This window comes from Triturus cristatus, chromosome 11 (genome assembly GCF_964204655.1).
Source record: "Triturus cristatus chromosome 11, aTriCri1.1, whole genome shotgun sequence".
Lineage (NCBI taxonomy): Eukaryota > Metazoa > Chordata > Amphibia > Caudata > Salamandridae > Triturus > Triturus cristatus.
In genome coordinates this window covers 1,006,715,451-1,006,735,973 of record NC_140594.1, presented here as the reverse complement: position 1 = coordinate 1,006,735,973, position 20,523 = coordinate 1,006,715,451, and the positions used below count along the sequence as shown (strand labels likewise).

General features: G+C 44.0%; 1 protein-coding gene across 5 annotated transcripts in view; it reads right to left on the bottom strand.

The window, feature by feature from the left end:
* Nucleotides 1-20,523, bottom strand: part of PDCD10 (programmed cell death 10) — a 145,924-nt gene that overhangs the window by 79,085 nt on the left and 46,316 nt on the right. For all 5 annotated transcript variants that reach the window (XM_085635175.1, XM_085635178.1, XM_085635176.1 and 2 more), the window contains 3 exons: nt 8,321-8,374; nt 7,349-7,466; nt 5,975-6,101 (listed from right to left, as the gene is read on the bottom strand). In XM_085635175.1, coding sequence (XP_085491301.1) covers nt 5,975-6,101; nt 7,349-7,466; nt 8,321-8,374 — 299 coding nt within the window. The remainder of the gene's footprint in view (nt 1-5,974; nt 6,102-7,348; nt 7,467-8,320; nt 8,375-20,523) is intronic.

The following is a 20,523-nucleotide window of genomic DNA, read 5'->3' as shown; positions in this document are numbered from 1 at the left end:
ATAGGTCGAATTCTAATTTCAGGGTCTGGGCGAGCCGACTAAATACTAGATTTAGGAGAATAACAAGGGAGTAACAGGTAGGGACCAATGGGTCCCTTACCTGGGGTGTCTAAACTCACTATTATGCCACTCTACAGTGGGAGGGGGCAGAGCCCTTGCCCCAATTGGATACGTCTCACCATCTTCAAGATGGTGGGCACTGAAAAGTGTGCTTTACTCCGCCTTCAGCACCTGAAGAGGGGGGGGAATTGGCAAAGGGAGGCACACCTATTCTTACTAGGTTTTTCTGCCAGTCCTCCCACCAAAAGTGGGGTTTGAAGCAGGGGCTGCCATTTGCTGCTAGCAGCAGAGGCTGGGGTTGCATTACAAATGTGGTAGGACTTTGAAGCATCCCTCTCTAGCACTGTGCCCATCCTGTGGGAGGAGGGGTGACACCTCCGTCCAAGATGTGTTTTGTTTCTGGCCACAGAGAGCAAAGGCTCTCGACCCAGGGGTCCATAAACATGTCAGGTGGTGGAAGGCTGCCTAAGGCCAGTCAGAGATCACCCCAGTTGGTAGGTTTTCAGGAGGTACCTCCAAAGTGCCCTCCGAGTACAAGGTTTAATAAATGCAACACGGTCATCACTGTTGGTTTATTAAGAGGAGTTGCTGGGTACCAAACACTCCAGGGTTCAGAGAAGCCATCATGGTGCTGGGGAATTCGGGTTGTCGAGTTTCCAGCCCATGTACTCTCTATGGCTTCCCTGGTACTTACAATATCTAACAATAAACTTAAATATTGTAGGGGCATATCTTCTATTGCAGATATGCCCACCCCTGTGATATAGTGCATCCTGTCTTAGGGTTTGGCTTGTAAAACTGTGCTAAAGGAGTGACTTACCTATACCTAAGGCACTGCTGGTTAGTACGGCATACAGGCAGTGTGCCATGTCCACTGTAGTTTCTTCACTGCACCAAGTCATGCAAGCAGCAGTGGCAGAGGCATTGCCTTTGTGAAGGGTCCCTAGGGGACACTCTTCAGTTTCCATGCCCTATGTACCAAGGGCACTATTTGCTAGGGACTTAGAGGGGGGCTGAAGTTACCAATCCTAGTAAAGTTTTAGGGAAGAAGCACTGCACAGGGACCCTGTGCACTACAATTGAAACCTCATCATTTTCCAGGCAAAATGTGGGGGGGATAAGCATATCAAATGAGGAACTTTCTCGCAAAGACAGCGGATTTATCAGGACCTGTTGTTGCCAGTGTTGGAATTTTTGACCCACATACTTACACGGAGAACTAGATGTTGAATTGGATTAAGACTCCAAGATAATTTTTACAGGGCCAGAAGAACGAATTAATAGGATTTTAATGGCTCCGTTATATGGGGATTGTGGTGAAGAATATATTTTTGCTCAAATGAAGTAGGATTCAGCAACCAGCATATTAAAGCGGTTTATTTTGATGAGCCCTGATGATGTCCTAGGAGGACAAAACGCGTAGGCTGTTTTTGAGCTATGACTATTCGTTTGTGAGAAAGCATCTAATCTGGATGAAACAACTCTCTGTATTGGATTGAACATATTGGATCGAATATCTTTCGGTTGGAACTTGAATCTTGTGAAATTCTCTTGAAAAATAAAAAATACAGACTGCAATATTGGACTGATGATTACTTTTTGAACTTGACGCTCCTTCCATCAATCTTTACTTTCTCGCGAAGATGAAGACAATATCATCTTAACTTTGATGAAAAAGCAATACTACCTTCAGTGGAAATGATGGGTGGGCCCCATGAAATAATTTGTGTGGCAAAACGAAAGTGATTTTATTGAAAAAAAACTGCTCTCAGCTGGACTGGGTACACTGGCTCAGAAACGGACTACAAACAGAAATGTCACCATTAAAATTAAATCCCACCTAGGTAGTCAAACAGTTTTAAAGGACTTCATTTTGATAAACTCTCAATCCTAACAGTCTGGTAATACTAGAGAGATAATATCGTTCAGGCAATTTATGGAACACAGAGATGCCAGAAAGGATTTAATAGTGACAATGTTCATATCCTCTTTACCAAGAGCAAGCATGATTGCATTACAATTTGACTTGTACGCCGCAATGCACTCTGCAAATTTTTCCCTCTTTATTTGTAACATACCAATTTCATAGGGTTTCCTGCTGTTAAATTAACCTCTGAAACATTTGGCAAACTATCTGTAGGTAAACTCCCCCTTTTCACTTCTATGCCTGAGGGTTGTCAGCCTAAAGATTCAAGTGTTAACTTGCTGCTAACAGAGTAAGACCTCTGGATGGAACAGTATGGCTTAGCCTGGGCTGGATAAATTGGTTGAGTCCTGGGGTGTGAAAAGTGTATACTAAGCGGATGACACTCAACTCCTCTTAACCTTCCAGGAAAACATGCATACTTTCCTTGATTCCATCAAGCTCGGTCTGAATTTGTGGAGGATTGGATGAACACAAGTTGTCCAACACTTAACTCCAACAAGACTGAGGTTCTTTTTTCAGCACTAAATCCATCCCTTCACCTTATCTGTGGTGGCCTTAAAAGTTGGGTGTCACCCCCGGTCATGCTCCTGTGATTAGAGACCTCAGGGTGAAATCTTACTCCACTTGGCCTTTGAGCCCCTGGTCAAGGCCTTATTCTCCTCCTATTTCTTCATCCTCCGGTCTTTGAAAAGAATGCTGCACTTCATTCCAGTAGAGCATAGCAAGACGATTGTCCACGCCTTGTTAACCTTTAAGTTGGACTATTCGAACTGTCTTTACTTAAGCCTTCCAGAATTTTTGATACAGCACCTTCAAACTATTCAGAATGCTGCTGTACGGCTGATTTTGAATATCTTGCTTTAAAGTTGGGTGTCTTGTCATCTACATGCCCTTCACTGGCTTCCCATTAATGAAAGAATACAGTTTAAAGCTCTGATCATAGTTTTAAGGGCCTATCATCAAAGAGGCCCTCTCTTGCTCAGGAGCCATTTCAAACCATACATACAGGAGAGACTCTTGAGATCCAATAATCTCAAACTTTTCCATATCCCAAGTATTCACAGGGCCAGGAGAGTAGACAGATCCTTCACCTTTCTGGCAACTAAGCAGTGGAAGCACTCCCTCTTAATTCGAGGAGCAGCTTGCTTGAAGCGGTCTTTAGGAAGTCTTTAAAAGTGTATATATTTGATTCCTGCTAAGGCAGCTGTCATCCCTTTCTCAGCTCCCCTTTCTGGGTGTTCCTTTCCGCCAGTCCCGAGAAGCCTCCTTGGAGGTAGCTGTGCGCTCTATGAACAGCACTGTGTTTTAATTCAGGGTGATGAGAATCGTTTTTGCCTGGTCGAGCTTGATCTTACACGCTGCATTAATGAAAGCATAGGGAATGCACAACAATTAAAAATTCAGACTATGAAAAAGGCTTACATGGTTGACATTTATTATTATGAATGCTGGTGAACACATGCACTTTCACCCATGCGTAAGCAGTTAATTTGCTCAGAACCACCTAAGACTTTATTCCTCACTCGTGATTGGCTAAGAAAGTGGGTTTAGTCTATCTACTTCAGTACCTGTGTTTTTGCAAGATGATTAGCTGTGAGCTGTGTATGGCTATCCTCTATACCCATTTGGCTTCTGCATAAATAACTTGATCCTACTCCACTTGCTTTGCTCAGTTGTACAATTTAGTGGTGTTGTCCATCAACATATTCCCATGTTTTAATGCAAAAATCAAAGGAAGTGGTATAGTGCTGGTGAGATAGCTCCAACATTCTGAAATGGGCTTGTCACATGAACATAATAAGCGTAATAAGTGTTGTTCCCAATGACGCGTAGAGACAACCATGAAGGGATCTAAAAGTATCATTGGTGAAAGATTTGTATATTCTTCAACTAGAATAGATCTTGTCCTTCAAATCTCTCTAGAACTGTTTCAGTTAGGCTATCAGCCTATCCTTAAGCAACCTAATACTTAGTCTTGGTAGAGACTTTGCAGACACAGGAACTGAATTACTTTCAAATTGGCTGAAGAAGGGTGATCATTTAAAATACTCTACACATTGTCCATAAACGAGAAGGCTTTTAACATTGCAGTATCCAACACCACTGAAATTAACTGCATTTGTATTCAATGTTGCAGAGAGAATTTCTCCACAAATATTGAGAGCCGCAGAACAAGCAGTAGGTTTCCTTGTTTCTGGCATATGTTTCATGGCCAAGCTAGGAGATGAGGGCTGCAGGAGAAAATCATTAAGAAAGGGACATACATAAGCAACAGGTCTGAAGGTGTGCAGCTACTTGCCCATTGTTGAGAGATTACTTTAAGATCACGGGTAGTTCAAAGACCATGTCAGAGCCTTAGAGGCACAATCATCTTTCTAGGGATCTCTACATCAAAAACACGAGTTCCTAAATGACAACGGGCTCATTGCTCTATGCACTAAAAGCTGACACCATCAACTGAGGGACCTTGGCTGTATCAGAGTGAGTACTAGCAAGGTCCTCGACAGGATTCTCTTTCCTTGGTCTTTTGAGGAGATGGAACCCAGAGTTCTCCCAACGCTAGTTGGCAAGTGCCACAGAAATTACCCATTTAACCCAAAGTCAAATACCCTTCATCTCTCAATTTCCTGAGCATGTTCAACAATTTGAAAGGGCAGCCACATTTGAGCTCATTTGGACAAAGAGCAGAGGTAGAAGGCTTGTGTAGTCTAAGCGCCTCAAACTTGAGGTATATCAAAATCAGTCAAATCAGCTTTTATGAACAATTCATTAAAATTCTCAAAACCTGTATGCCCTTTAAATCTGTATGTCTGTCTGCCTAAAGACCTCACAGCAACTCAAGATTCCAACTGGACTTCTGTGTTTATGCGCTGCATGTGTCCTTTTCTGGATCAGGAGCTTTTCAGCCCATCTTCTAAAGTTTTTCACTGCCTACATTGCAGGGTTGTATTGAGGTTGCTCATTCTTTCTGTCCCGAGGAAGACCCCGTCTTAAGGAACTACTGGCCATTCCGTCATTCTTTGGGATCGACACGTCGATTTTTCTTTTACCTTTACCTATACTCTTAAACCATGCCCAGATATGGATGACTAAATACGCATTCAAAGCATCTTGCTTCAGGGGATTTGACAAGATAGCCATTTATACATTGTTAGACTGGTCTTTTAATCCATTGTAAATATTGTAATTATGAGCAATTATACCTCTTTATTCACATCCCATCACGAGCACTCCCTTGAGCACTTGTTTCACTTCCATAAATTGGGGCAACCATTGAAACTGTATTATGGATGAATTTACATTACATACATTTTGATAAATGCTCAATAATTTGTCATTGTTTAATTGATTTCTGATTTTGGGTGTCTCACAAAGATCTCTTATAAATATTGGTTGGTTGGACCTACTAATGGTAAAACCCTTGCAAAAGTTTACTGGTCACCTTTCAGGTGATAAATGCTGTATTCAGATGCTAAACAAGAAACTGATCCGACAATTGTAATGTGTGGTAAAGTCACAAATTAGCAAAAGACAATACCTGTAGAACATGCCGCATAAATATGCTTTTTCTTGCTGCAGGATTTATTCAACACTGCCACATAACTAAGCCCTACATTGCCATGTAATTCAAGAAGCCCCTATTATATCCTTTGAGATGTACTCCTTAGCAAAAGGGAAAAATCGGTTTAACTGGTGATCACATCCATCTGTTACAAACTGATACTCTCAAACGTAGCTTTCAGAGCTACAGGACACGAGTGAGAGTTGTGTGTGAATCTGAATACACTAAAACCCATTCCAATTTAATTTAGGTTGTGAAAAGTGATGCACTGTAATTAGTTCCTTCTTCCCGCCTTAAGAAAATCTTAACTGTGCCTTTTGTGATTGGAAATTCAAACTGAAGTGGGATTGCGGTTTGTGTACAATTATGCAGATTAATCCAAGAAATGTTCTGCTTCATTAATACATAACTGCTTGATAGCTTACTTGATTGTCTGTAGGAACCGCACTCTGTCATTGATCTCATCAGGAATCTTACTAAGAATATGTTTAAGTGCTCGTGCTTTCTCATTCAGTTCTAAGAATTCTGGTTCTGGTCGGTCAATCATGTACTCTGCAAATACAAAGAAAACATGTGCTGTAAAATCAATTAACTAAACTTAAAAGCTCTTGGTGAACACCAATCAATATGCTTATTTTCACACAAAACCCCAAATGCCTCATGACAGCTGACAATATGGCATGGAACCTAAGTTTTCAAAAAACAACTACTGTCCTCCTGAAAATATTCTTTGGACCCAATAGTGACCTGGAAGGAGGAGTGAGGAAGTGGTAGAGAAATGTGTGACTGGTGGTTCAGAGAACACACGTCAGTATACATATTCCTCCGGGACATGTAGCGTGATGGGTGCTCCGACCCAACAGTGTACACATATTGGAGGGCAAGCAGAACAACCAGAGTATATGGTGATCAATTATAGATGATGTTGCACTCCTGCAAGTGTCAAGGGGGACTGTGATCCAGGAAATAGGACCCTACCAAGTTTTTAAAGTGAAGAAATAGAACACATTAATATCCACTTTCTTGGACTGCAGATCTATAAGATACAGTTTTTCCAGAATGCACAGATCACCAAATCGAAAACATTACTCCGGTTTCACACTTGACACACACTCATCCTTAACATTTGGATGGCCTAGGAGTAATGACAATCTTTAAAATGAAAGACTACCAGGTGTACCTTATACCCAGATCAAGACCACATATAATATATGTAGCTGTCTATCTCGCCATCCACAGCACAGTCTGAAGCCTCAGGCAAACGTAGCAATATTGGCAGGTGGGGGATGGCGACTAATGAGTACGACTACAAGAGTCAATACAGTGATTAACTTGTACATGTGTGCAACGCCTGCCCAGTTTCCACCAAACTCTTACAATATATTACTGAGAATCTGAGGTTGGGAGGATTCCCGCACACTAATAACAGACTAGCAAAAACGTTAAGGGTTGCCTAAACTAAGCACCTTATTGATAGCTATTACCCATCAATATGAAACTTTTATAGACTGCACTCCTGCACTGCATGGTTTTCAAGATATTTTGTGAACCAAAATAAGCGGATAAGTATGCGTACAGAGTAGTCCAAGTCACAACTCTACAGTGTATGAGTGCCACTCAATCACACTATTCCAAGTAACTTGAATAAGCTTCAAAGGTCAGTTATATATAAATCATAAAAGCCAGAAATAGGCATACAGTCTCATAGAAATGGTAGAACATTGTTTATACAACACAAGAGACTAGATTATCCAACTTCGCAAAAGTCACATTTAAACATTTCCCCCGAAAGTGCTTACCCTCTACATCATCAGCTGCCATTCGTAGTAGAGATTCTGTGAAATTAACTTCTACACTTTTTTTCTCCAGAATTTTCATGATTATGTCTTGTGTGAGACCAGGATTCTCCTTCTCCGCCTAAGCAAGAAAGTGAAAAGTTTCAGAGCATAACAATAAGAAACAAGACATGTACAAACATGAACTTATCATAAAACTGAGTGTAGAAGGAAACCACCAGACCCATCGCAGATCATGCTGCTCAGGCTCCATAATTGAGTCCACACTTAAAGTATTTTTTCAAGTCTTCTTAGTTTAATTTCTTCCACCATTTCCGTTTGGAGGTTATACTCTTTCCGAGCACACCCACAAAACAATATTACACTTGGGCGTCCCATATCCAAACTTATATTGCCACAACTACGTATACACTAAATACACTGAAAATGCATACTCCTGTATAGTATTCCTTATCTTAAAAAAAAAAAATTGCCTTTCTTTTTCTAAAGATACACTTTAAAAGTCTGGGGTTTAAACCATTGGGTCTGGATTGGCTTCAGGTAGTGAGTCAAACGTGAAGAGAGGCAGTGGAAAGAAATGACAGGAAGGAACCAAATGCTGTTCGGAGAAGGGGTTGTGTGCAGTGAGGGTTGGGCACCTGCAGCCGGATGGGCACTGGTGTTGGTCACCCAAAGACTGTTGGACGCAGGGCCGTAACAGTCTGGCTCAAACGTGAAAACCACAGAAATTCACCAGTTATTGAACGTAACAAACACAATAACTCATTGTCCACCATGTACAAAACACACTTTTCCGAATGCTACTGGAAAATGTAATCAAGCAATAGTTAAGTACAGTGGCCGATGGAAGTTATGGCAAGCATTGTGTGTTGCTGTCAATTTTTCTGAGTTTTGCATGATTAAGCCAGTTTTTAACTGTGGTTTTCAGCAAAAAAAAGAATATTAAACACGCTCGCACATATAAAGAGTTCTCACCTTTATAAAGGCCGCTCGAAGAGTTTGAGCTGCTGATAAGTTTACTCGTTCCAGCTGAAAAATAAAGGTAAATGATAAAAGTACTACTAGACAGGTTAGTAAAGAGCACCTTTCCCACAACAATGAAATGCAGACCCTGAACAGTTTTGTAGCTATATTATATGCAGTACTTCCCTATAGCTATAAAAGAATCTTAGTCAGTTTCTTTTCTGAAATTTTTACTGTTCATTCAAAATTTCATAAAAAGTCCCCTACATTAGTGCCATCTTAACAGTACTTCTTCACCTCCACATCTTGTGCCACTAGTTATTGATAAATGTTATTTTCCTCTCTGTATCTAACTAAAAAAACACATGTTACGATCACATTTATGCACTTTATAAACAGCATTCATTCTAACTAGCCAAAGAAAATGTACACTATGTGGTGATAGTCCACAAGCTCAACCGTGTTCTTTGGGTATTGTTGATTAGTCTACTTAACACGCAACATTTGTGGAAGCACTTTCCAAGAATGGCATATTTTTCATCTTTTCTCTTTTACATTTTCGCAGTTTTTATTCTTCATGTCTGTACTTTACTAGCCGGGACGCACTTCCACACCCTTTCTTCAGAACGGAGGCCCCGATTAACGAAGAGCCTCCGCATTCGTGGCGGTGGCTCTGAACGCATGGCAGAATATCTGCAATGAGAAATTGCAGTGCGGAATCTCTGCCACGAGTGCGGAGCCTGTTTGTGAATTGGGCCTCAAGTTTCATATCAACCAAATATGCCCTTGTTTTTGATGAACTCTGGTCTTCGAGGACAGATTTGGCAACAAACATGATAGTTAATCATTAGAGGCCACCTAACTGCTTAAGAGATCTGCTTTGGAAGCTCGGACACCCACAGATTCACTCTCCAAAATATGTGACCAGCTAAATTCCACTTCAGAAGACCTATAAATCTTACAACTTACTTTATCTTGTGGAATTCTGCATTCCACAGCAGACCTCTTCACTAAAGAAATTGAGCATTTTTCCACTGTTTCAATGGGATGAACTCCTGAATGTGCACCCTACCTGGAAGACCATGGAAGTTCATTACACTCCGGACCTCTGTCATCCGATGCACTTGAAGCAACTAGAGGTCTGTCTTCATATGATTGGTGAGCAAGGTTTTGCCTTTACCTACATGGTACATCCACCAAAAGATTTACCAAACTTCCCTATAAAGATCTGCAGTGACTGCCACCAAACACTGGTATCATTTAATTGGCAGAAATATCGCCAATCCACTCGTTACTCAGGGGTAAATCTAAGACTTCAGACTTCAGACTCCAGCTCAGAGAGCTGCTCTAACCTGCCCTAGTTCCCTTACTCGTGATATTAGGGTCCCAGCATCCCAAGCGGTTACTATATTTTCAACACATGTATTGTAGTATCTTCATCACCAGTCTTGTGGTACTCTCTAGGGAAGATGGATAACTTGACCATGCCTCTGGCAGACTTGATTAGTTACGGAGTTCTCTCTCATTGGATAACATGATCTACAGGTAGACCCAATGAACTGACTAACACGTCACAGAGTAGCATCCTGGATGCTAAAACCATTATGCCAGCAAAAGGACAAAGAATGCCAATTTCCACATCCATTAAATCTGTGCTCTCTCAGAATACAGAGAAACTGCGGGTCTAAAGAGCAATTAAGTCACCATAGTTGAATGGGGAGTATGATCCAATTTATTACATCAGATCAATTAAGTTCAGCCCGTATGTTCTAATGTTCCAACGGTCACTGAATGTGAAGAATCAAATGCTAAGGACTTGACGGCGGGGTTACAGGAAGGTACTGCATTTTAAAAAGGTTACCTGAAAAAAATACATGCAAATGTTGTCCTAATCTGGGCTGTAGGTTTAATAACAATGTTTGGGAATTCTGGACTATAGATACAACAATTTTGAAAGCCGCTAAATCTCCTACACCTTTGCTCTAAATGGTTGTGATTCGAATACTTGCTGCCATTAAATAATTAATTTGCTTGGTCAACTCCATCATCCACCTGCAGAAGTGAAGGAGCTTCAGAGGAGCGTTCCTGCAGGTGCTGAAAATGTTGATGCAAACAGTATCTTGGTAGATCATACACTCTTTCAGAAAAGGAGCCTTGTCATCCTTCACCACTTTCTAGTGCTGTGGCAATCTCTAGGGTGGGTGTGCAGGTGTTTCAAGAAAGTACTGCATTGTGGCTGGTGTTCACAAAGCCTTCCAGCAACTTCCGCCTCAGTTTCTGAACTCCTAGTGCAGCAATGCTTCACCCATTGCTATCAACCTCAGCACGCCACCACCTGCATTGAAAGTAACCACACTGTTGCTCTGAACATGGAGATGCAAAAAGTGCAGGTCAGAGTGCAGGCCAGGGTGCAGCACCCTGGCCTGCTGCTGCAACTGAATATCCCCCTGAAGTGGCAGATTGATCAGAGGACTGCTACCTCACACTCCTGAAACAATCCATTGCCACTAGGAATAATTTGGCCCAGTCATTCCTGATCGTCAGAACCTGGGGCAGGAGAGGCAGCAGTGGGATGGAATAGAGGAGATCTGAGCTCAACTCTAGATGGAAGGAGTCTTTTAGAGGCAGCTGCTTTGGTAACTTAAGTGCACAGAAGAGCTGGCATTGCATGTTCTCAGCACGGGCGAAAAGGTCAAGTCGGGATTCTTCCGATTGCTGGAGGATGACCTGTGCCATGAGATTAGATTAAAAGCTTATAAAGCGCATGGTTACTGCAGACGGAGTGTCCTCGCGCGAAGACATCTCTGTCTGTGAAAAAGGGGCCCTATCCAAAGACAGCAAAATTAGCACCGATCCCCCGGAGGAGACTGAAAGAACCATGTTTTAAGTTTTCTATGAAACAGCACTTCTGAGGGCTGCATCCTCAGGTCCAGTGGCAGCGGATTACATGCTTTAGCAGCTAGAAAGCTAAAGTATCTGCCGCCTAAACGTGCCTTTTGGATTTTAGGCACTGTCGCTCAGCCATGCCTGCACACCTAAGATTCTGGATAGGTCTGTGGGGGTTGAGTAAGGGCCAAAGATAGCTAGGTCCTTTCTCATTCAGAATCCTATGGCAGGAAAACAGATTTAAAAATTACACTGTACTGAACCGGTAGCCAATGTAGGTCCCACTGGGCTGCTCCCACCGGGGATCGCCTAGGGATGTTCACTAACATCTGGGCAGCAGCATTCTAGACTTTCTGCAGCATTCTCATATTGCTTTTAGTGACCCCTAGGTAGAGAATGTTGCAGTAATCCGACTGAGATGTAACCAGAGCCTAAATAATGGTATTTCTAATGTCTAGAAGTAGAAGATCTAAGATTCTCCGCAGCATCCTTAAAAGGCCAAAGCAAGTGCCGGCCAGAGCAGATATCTTTCCATGAAAGATAAGGTATTATCAAACCATACTCCCAAATTTTTGATCTTCGGTTTGAGAACCGGGGTCGACCCTTATTCTTCCAGCCACCAACTATGCGGCCAGATGGAAGGCCGTTTACCAACTACCATGAGGTCAGTCTTGCCTGCATTTAATTGGAGGCAACTGAAATTCATCCAGTTAGCCAAATCAATTAAGCAGGCTTTGAATTTAGGTGCAGCCTCTACATCCTTCTGTTCTACCGTGATGATCAGCTGAGTGTCATAAGCATATGACACCAGCTTCACCCCATGTTTCAGTACGAAGTCTGCTAGTGGGCGCATATACACGTTAAATAACGTAGGGCTAAAGGCGGAGCCCTGTGGCACTTCTTGTAACAGGGGACGAATCTCAGACTTAAAGGGCCGTTGCAGGACTCGAAAGGATCTGTCTTGAAGGAAATGCTTGATCCATTCCTATGTGCTGCCTCAGATACCGGCATCCCATAACCGTTTTAAAAGAAGGCCGTGGGATACCGTATCACAGGCTGCACTTAAATCTACAGGATCAGTGATGCTGTCCTACCTTCATCTGCTGCTATTCTTAGCACCTCAGAGGACGGGTGTAAAGCAGATGGAGTGATAAATAGGGCTCTGAAACCAGACTGAGTTTCATCAAGTGCCTGGTTTTCTTCCATCTGCCATCTCCGGGTGAAACTACCACTTGTGACCTGCGAGATGCCAGAGTTAGACCGCCCTGGTGTTTAATGATACAACCAGGTGGTTCACCATCAGAGAAATTACTTAGCAGTCCAGTCACTTCCAGAGGTGCAGTGCCTCTCAGCATAGGACTAAGGACCCCACCCCGCTTACTACAGAACCACATGGCTGTGGAATTGCCTGTGAGCACCTGCACCAGCCTTCATTAGATGGTGGGTAAGAAAGTCTTTAACACCTCGCAAATCCCCCTCAACTCTAAAAGACCGATGTGGATCCGAGAGCCCACCAGTTAACAGAGACCTCTGATCTCCACCTCTCTCAAATGGGTAACGAATCCAGTGGTGATGCATTCGTGATCACACTCAACTCTGGATGGGGTAAGAAGAGGAGCCTGCCACTGACCCAACTGCAGTCCAGCAGCCATCACAGCAGATCTTGTGCTGTCTCCTCCAAAATGTGTACACAATCTGACAGATTTCCTGGAGGCTGTGCCCACTGGGATTTCAGGTCCCACTGCAGAGCCTGCATGTGCCACCTGTCAAGTCTCACTAGCCGGGTGCTAACAACCCTAGCTGCAGCAGAGTCCTCCACAAGGAGATCAAGGTAAGAGGCTGAAACAAAGTGATAATAGCCTGAATGTACTGTACTCTCCATTCTGGGTCAAAGGCAGAAAACCACACCATACACAGAATATTTATGATGAACAGGGGCATCTGTGAAAAGAGTATGGCTTGACTTCAACAGGTTGAGCTTCAGCAACCAGTCATCAATGTAGAGGAAGACTAGCACCCCGTGTAGACTGTTGGATCTATATATAGTGCATGAAATTGACGTACACTGTGCAGAGAGAACAGACAATCCTTACTGGTTTGCAGGGGTTACAATATTAATCCCAAATGCTCTTTGTGGTAGAGAGGGAGAGCAGTTTAGGCTTCTCAGAGGACAGTGTTAAGCATTAACTGCACAGTCAGCAAGCAAAAAACACTCAAAGAAATCAGACACCAATTTGTAAAAACACAGATTTTTATATGAATTGAGACACCAAGCTCATCGTAATCAAGTAAGTACTATGAGATATGGTGTTTTTTCAAGACTTGCAGAAAATGCACTGTATTTTATCTTAAAAGTGGTAATATTATCCAATAAGTGAAAAACATACTGCATTCGGTCACTTGGCAACTACTTACAGGAATGTTCTTCTGGACTGGAGGTAAGTATGGGGCACGTCTCAAGGCAGTACCAACTGGTCACCTCAGTCGGCTCTAGGGCGTCAGGGTGCAGAGGTGCTTTTCGGCATCGGGAGCCCAGTTCAAGTCAATGAATGACGGTCCTGTTAATAAGAGGCTGCTAGAGGGGCCGGGGGAACACACAGGGTCTTGAGCATGCAGGGACACAGACGGTCCACTCTAACTCGGGCAGGGGGGGGGGCTCATGTGCAGTGGGCTTTGTCAAGTGGGGTCACGTCGCTGTAGACTCTTACGGTGCTCAGTTCCAGCAGGAAGAGGCTGCAGACAGCAACTGGAAGGACAGTCTGAACTAATCCAAGGGTGGGCTCAACTTTAGAGGGTCTCAGTACCAGGTTGGCACCATCACCTCCCTCTGCTCCGGTGCTTGGACGCACTGGGTCACGGTCGGTCAGAGACTTCCTCCAAGTCTTGGTGAGCAGGGGAACAGGACAGGAGGGCCACACTCTGTGCTGGTCAGGTGGATCCTAAAGTCCCGACAGTAGGTCTTGCTGTGTATTGTTGGAGTTCAGACTGACTACCACCAACAAGCCTTGGTTGCTGCAACTGCTCCAGTACCCAGGGTATTGTGCTTGGTGGCTCCTGGAGGTTCTGGTATCTACATACTTGACAAGGAGACAAATCTGACCTCCTGGAGCACGAAGACCTTTCCCCTGTTGCGCTGATCCTTCTGTGAGCCCAATGGATGGCAACACTGTGGTCTAGCAGATGCTTTGCGGTGCTTGCAGATGCAGGGGAGCAACTCCTCCACTCCAAAGGAGACCTTTGCTGGTTGTAGCAGTGCTGGGCATTCCTCCAAGGGTTTTAGGGAGGGTGCCTAGCGTTTGGCAAAGTCGGTCCAGCAAGGATCGAAGTGCAAGCAGCCTGACCGGGTTTTCTGCCAATTTTGGGTGCAGGTCTTCAGTTCTCGCTCCCTTCTGTCCTTCTTCCTTCCTCTGTTGCCAGTAGTTGAAGCCGATTTCCTGGTGTCAGGGGGCAACCTAAATACTAAATTTAGAGGTGTTAAGGGGACTGAAGGGTAGTAGCTAATGGGCTACTTAACCCTGGAGGTCACTACACCCCCCTAGATGACCACTTCCTGTGGGGAGTGGGCATCACACACAAGACGATGGAATTCCTTTTTGTGTTCACCTCAGAGCGCATGGTTTCTGACCTCCGAGAGCAGGGTTCTCACCTCGTAGGGGTGAAAACATCTGTGGTGGCAGGCTGGCCAGGACCAGTCAGCCAGCACACTAGAGGACTAGTAGGGTCCAGGGGGTGCCTCTACGGTGTCTTCTGGGAGCATGCATTCTTAAATCCATCCCTGGAATCAGTGTGGGTGTTTTAATATGAGGTGTTTGATACCAAACATGGGTTTCAGTGAAGCAATTAAGTAGCTGGGCCCCTTGTTTTGACCATTGCCCACTACATACCTTGAGATGGCTTCCCTGCTCACTTGTATTATCCAGATATGTAACTAGGCATTACAGGGACATATCGGCACATGCAGATAGGTCCTCACATGTGGTATTATGCACCCTGCCTTAGGGCTCCAAGGCCTGCTCTAGGGGCGACTTAAATATAGCCTGTGCAGTGTTTTTGGCATGGCACACAGTGTCATGTCAGGTTTTCAAACATGGTCTGCAGCATGTCACGCAGTCTTCAATGGCAGTCTGTGTAGAATTTGTGTGTGGGTCCCTTAGGGTGGCATAAGATATGCAACAGCCTTTAGAGACCCTCTTTAGTACCCATGCCCTAGGTACCTGGGCTACCCTTTACTAAGAAGTTACAGGGATACTAAAGTCCTTGGCCAATAGCAAACAATCAGATATCACTTTGTTTTAAGGTAAGAGCACTGGCATGGAGGTCTGGTTATCAGGCCTCGGTGCACTATCAGTCGAAAACCTGCATCTGGCAGCTAGAAGGGGGACAAAAAGTGGGTGGGACTACTGCAACAAAAATGCAGTTTCCTACATCCCAGACCACCGATTGTGAGCTGCGACCACCGCCATCACTTTCATGAACACTTGCGGGGCGGAAACCACTGAGGCCAAAAGGGAGCACAGCAAATTGAAAATGCTCCTGGCTCACTGTGAACCACACATAGACCTTGTGTGAATGCAGGACGGGGATGGGGAAATAGGAGTCCTGCAGATCACATGCCACCATCTGGTGTTCACAGTCTAGGGCAGACAGGACCTCGGCTAGCATGAGCATCTTGAATTTATCCTTCTGCAGGAAGGCGTTGAGAGAGCAAAGATCAAAAATAGGAGAAAGGCCCATGTTCTTCTTCATCACAAGGAAGTAGGGGAGTAACACTCAACTGCCACTTCTGGGGCCAGAACCCACTCTATGTCTGCTTAGGCCAAAATTGCCTGTAATTCTTTCCATAAGACAGACAGATGGTCTTCTGTAATCTGCCCTGAAGGCGGTGCAAGGTGTGACAGGTTAGAGGAGTTAGCGGGCATAGCCCGATGGACGATTTGGAGGACCCCTTTGCCTGTTGTGATGGTCTGAAAACCCTGGCAAAATAAAATTGGATACTGCATCCGAACAGGTGGCTTTGTGCCAGGAAGGAGACACTAAAGCAGTGTTGAAACTGGTAGAGGGGCTGGAACTGAATTGCACCTTGGTCCTCCGGTCTCCAATGTCTCCAAGAATTGTGGTCACTGCCACAAAAAGGATGAAAGGCCTGATGGGCTAAAGGATGACTTTGGTGAAATGGAAAGCCTCTACCAGAGCCACAGAGGGGACTGTATTGCTGATGTAATTGCCTTGTGGGAGGATAAAGGCCCAAGGAATTCATTGTGGCTATTCTTGAAATGTTCCAAGGCCGAATCTGCTCCGTCGACGAAAAGGCATGAGCTGTCTAACTTCATGCCCACTAGTGATAACTGGACTTGTCCAAATAAGCCTACAGACCTCATCCAGGTGTGCCACTGATGAGCCACACTGGCACCAATAGAGCATCCCAGAAACGAATCATGTGAAAGGCAGATCTATTTATGAAATTTGCCGCAGTACAACCATCCTGAATAGGCTAGGCAAGAGAAGTACAAAGGGCATCCAAACAACCGATAATCGTGCCAGCATGTCCCAAGGGGCAGGAAGTAGCGGCAGAGAAGGCAGCTAGCATTAATCAACCTCAAGGCAAGGCTTATTGAGGAAATAAATCCTCTTGCCAAACGGATCAACTCGTGTATCTCAGAGAGGTGCAGATTGTGTTGAGAAGCAGGTTAATATAAGCTTTACTCAGTGAGCAACTTGTTGTAAATTTACACATATCCATAATAAAAAAAATATATTTTTTTTTAAATATTATTTTGACTCACGGTCAGGCTGAGGGGGAGTAAAGGCATTGGGGTTGACCATGCTAGTGGATGCCTGTACCATCACACTTTCTGCCATCAGGAGCCAAGTCAGAAAGGTAGGGTCATTGGGAGCAGGGCAATAGCGACAAGCAACAGGTCTATTAATGGGTGACCCTGAGCAGAGTTTACCACAGGTGCTCAAAAGAGTGTCTGTAAGAGCCTCATTAAATGGCAATAGTCACTCTTTAGGAACCTGACATGGCTGCAAAACTTTCATTGTAACATTTGATTTCACTTCCATGGCGGGTATTACTATAAATCCAAAACTTCAGATGCTCTTCGCATTAAAAAAAAAAGCAAAGAAGGCGTATTCCTCTGAGGCAGGTCCTGGGATGAGACAATACCAATGTCAGGCGAAGTGTCAAACCCACTTTCATCCTGAAGCACTTTACCAGTTTTCTCAATCATATTGGGGAACATATCATCCCCATCATTATAGCTGTTACTGTCTAAATCTTTGCCAAAAAAGAGTGCGTAAGGTCCGGGCTCTACCATGTGGTAAGGGCAAGGTATCAAAGTCATTGACAAGTGGCTGTATGCAGTTAACACCGGGTGTGACTTGGGTCGAGGTCATGGTATATTCAGCTCGGAGTGTGACAGCACTATGGGTTTTAATGCACAACTTAAGTCAGCGCAACTGGCTTGGGGACTGCATCAGGGTCAGAGCTCAACCAGATACAGGTTCCAGGAGAACAGGCAGTGTCGAAGGCAGACAGGTGGTGGAAGTCCGACTAGAGGCCCCTGTGGCTCCTTGGGGCTGGAAGGAACCCCAGAAGTATCTCTTGAAGAGACAAATATCCACATCACCTCTGTGAAGGCCTCTGCTTACTGCAATGTCGTCACCGGACCTAGACCCGCTCTGATGGGGCTTGGAATTGAGACCAGGAGGCATGTTAATACCCTTGTGCCCGCTAGACAGTTTGAAAGCTGCGACATGGGGTCGTTTTCTGGGTAGATTGCATGTGTTTTTTCTTACAGCTAGACAAAGACTACCTGAAATAATCTACAGCAAGACAGTCTTCGGCAGCGGGAATTGAACCTTCCTTTTGACTTCAACCAGTTGACGCAGGGAGTCTTCTTGTGTTTGGTGACATTGAGTTTTGACTCATGGTTCCATATGGTCTTCGGATTCATCTGTGCACAGCCAACACAGTTCCTGGAGTCATGCTTGGACCCTAGGCACCAGACACCCTTCGAGAGAGTCTGCCACAGACATGAGTTTGTGACGGTCCCTGCACAGCTTGAACAATTTGGTTTTAAGCAAGGGGGTGGGGTGACATTTCCCTTCTATAAAGTTGAAGAATTATGCTAAGATGCATGTCAAAAGACCAAGGAAAAGCCCTGGACTCGCATTGGAGAAACAAAAATAAAGGGACAGACCTAATTTACTCGCACTTATATGCGGCTCCACTCGTCACTTCCAGAGTGGAACAAAATTGGTGTGGAGCCACACAACACCACCAAGTGACAGGCAGGATGGTTAGAATTATACATCGGAATAATCATTCAAGCTACTAAATACACCCCTACGAGAATGATAATATGGCCCTTAGGAAACCCTAAGATGGCAAAGGTAACATGGAAACCATGAAAGGGGGCTAAGGTGAATTCTATTCAGAGTCCGGGAAAAATTAAAGTACTGTAGAAAAACTAGATAATTCAGACAATCCCACTAACGAAGAGAATTCAGAAGACTTAATACGGACTAAAACGAACAGCTTCAGAAGACATTCCACCATCCCGTCAGCACCAGTACAATCATCCACCGAACACAAAGTGTAGCAATCCAACTGTGCAGTACACGGGAAAGGTAGACACAAATTAACTGGCTGTACTTCTACAGCTTATGCTGTTAGGCTGTCAGATGACCAACATGGCCACTGCTTAACACCTTGAAGTGACAACCCAAACATCTCTACTAGATATCAACTACAGTTCTGATAGCATGACTTGAGACCCACACCTCTATGGACCTCATCTACCAGCAGCAACCTACACCCATTCACATTGCACTACTCACTGGATTAAGGCACGCAAAGGGGCCGTCCCCATGAAGCCTCCTTGCTAAAATCACAACTGCAGACAAGCTCTGCATCAAGTGCCAGGGAACCAATTGATTGGTGAGCATGCAATATATAAAAGTCATGGTAAATTGGATTTTAAATCATAATTGTTGTGCAAACAAGGGTTTATTACAACTTAGTCCAGTCTTAAAATTCAAAGACTCAAGTTGTAAAACCTATTTTTAGTCCAAGTGAAAAGATTAGGCTTGGATAATATGAAATAGGAGCATTCATATAAAATGAGAAAGTCAGCTACATTAAAGACGTCTGCACCACACTGTTGTAACGGTTTCAGTAAGTTCAATCGTACATAAGACCTGCAGCATGAGGAATTTAATAATCTAGGTCCATGTCACTGTAGTTTGGCACCTGATATCGGGTCAAAGGCCCTATAATTACTGAAGGAGATTTATTCTCCACCACTAGCTGTCTGGTGTATTTGCCTTGATTGTCAACTTTCTGGTAGAACGTTCTCCATGCTCTGCTTTCAACTAAAGACAAACTTTAAAACAGACATACAACTTTGAGTAACATGTTAAACACACTCCCCATCAAAAACCCATTTGTTGAGAATCATTTTGAATGTTAATAGCTAAATCCATCACAAATATTTTTGGTACATTTCCAGAACTTAACAAGACGAATACTGATTTTCCACACCAACATTTACAGAAGCCTATATTCCATTAAGCACACAGAACTATCTGGAACGTATGGGCCAATTAGGTTCTCAGATACCCTCCCTTCCTTTGATCATGTAAAAGATCAAGTCATGGGGTCAGAAAAGACAGAGGAGCATGGCTTGAGAAATGTTCTAACGTTTGCAACTCTCCCTCAGGTCACAAACATCTGGACAGGAAGCTCATCCCTTTATGGTTGACATCAGTCTAACTCCAGAGCTAGAAAGAAAGATGTCCTTCAAACCGGTCTGGCTTCAATTACCTGCTTACCTCCAGCTAGTGGATGCAAAACCTTTTTATTCATATCATCTACTACCCTGTCAATCTGCTCAGGCCAAAGATGACCGGTGGAGAGTAATATCAGATTCAAACTTGAACTCACCATCCTAATGAGAAAGTCTTTCAAATCTTAAAAAGGGATTCTTCCTGCACTGCCCTAATCATTTCAGCGTTGGTCATTTGCTGGTCACTGATGAATTGCATGGGAATTAGTGATTGGTGTTGTAATCAGTATGCCTGTACACAAAAAGCTGTAGAAAAGGGGGTGTTGATGGACGGAGCATCAGAACCAATCAAACACTCACACCCAGTCAACAGATCTGGGTTTGATCCATCACCGTTCTTTAGCCCACTCTGCCACCCCAGTTCAGACATGGCCATATGCAAATCAGTCTGACCCTGTGCCTCATGGGAACAGTCCAGCCCGAACTGCCAAGCCATGCCTTCCCTGGATCGTAAACAAGCTTCCTAGGACCGGTTTCTGG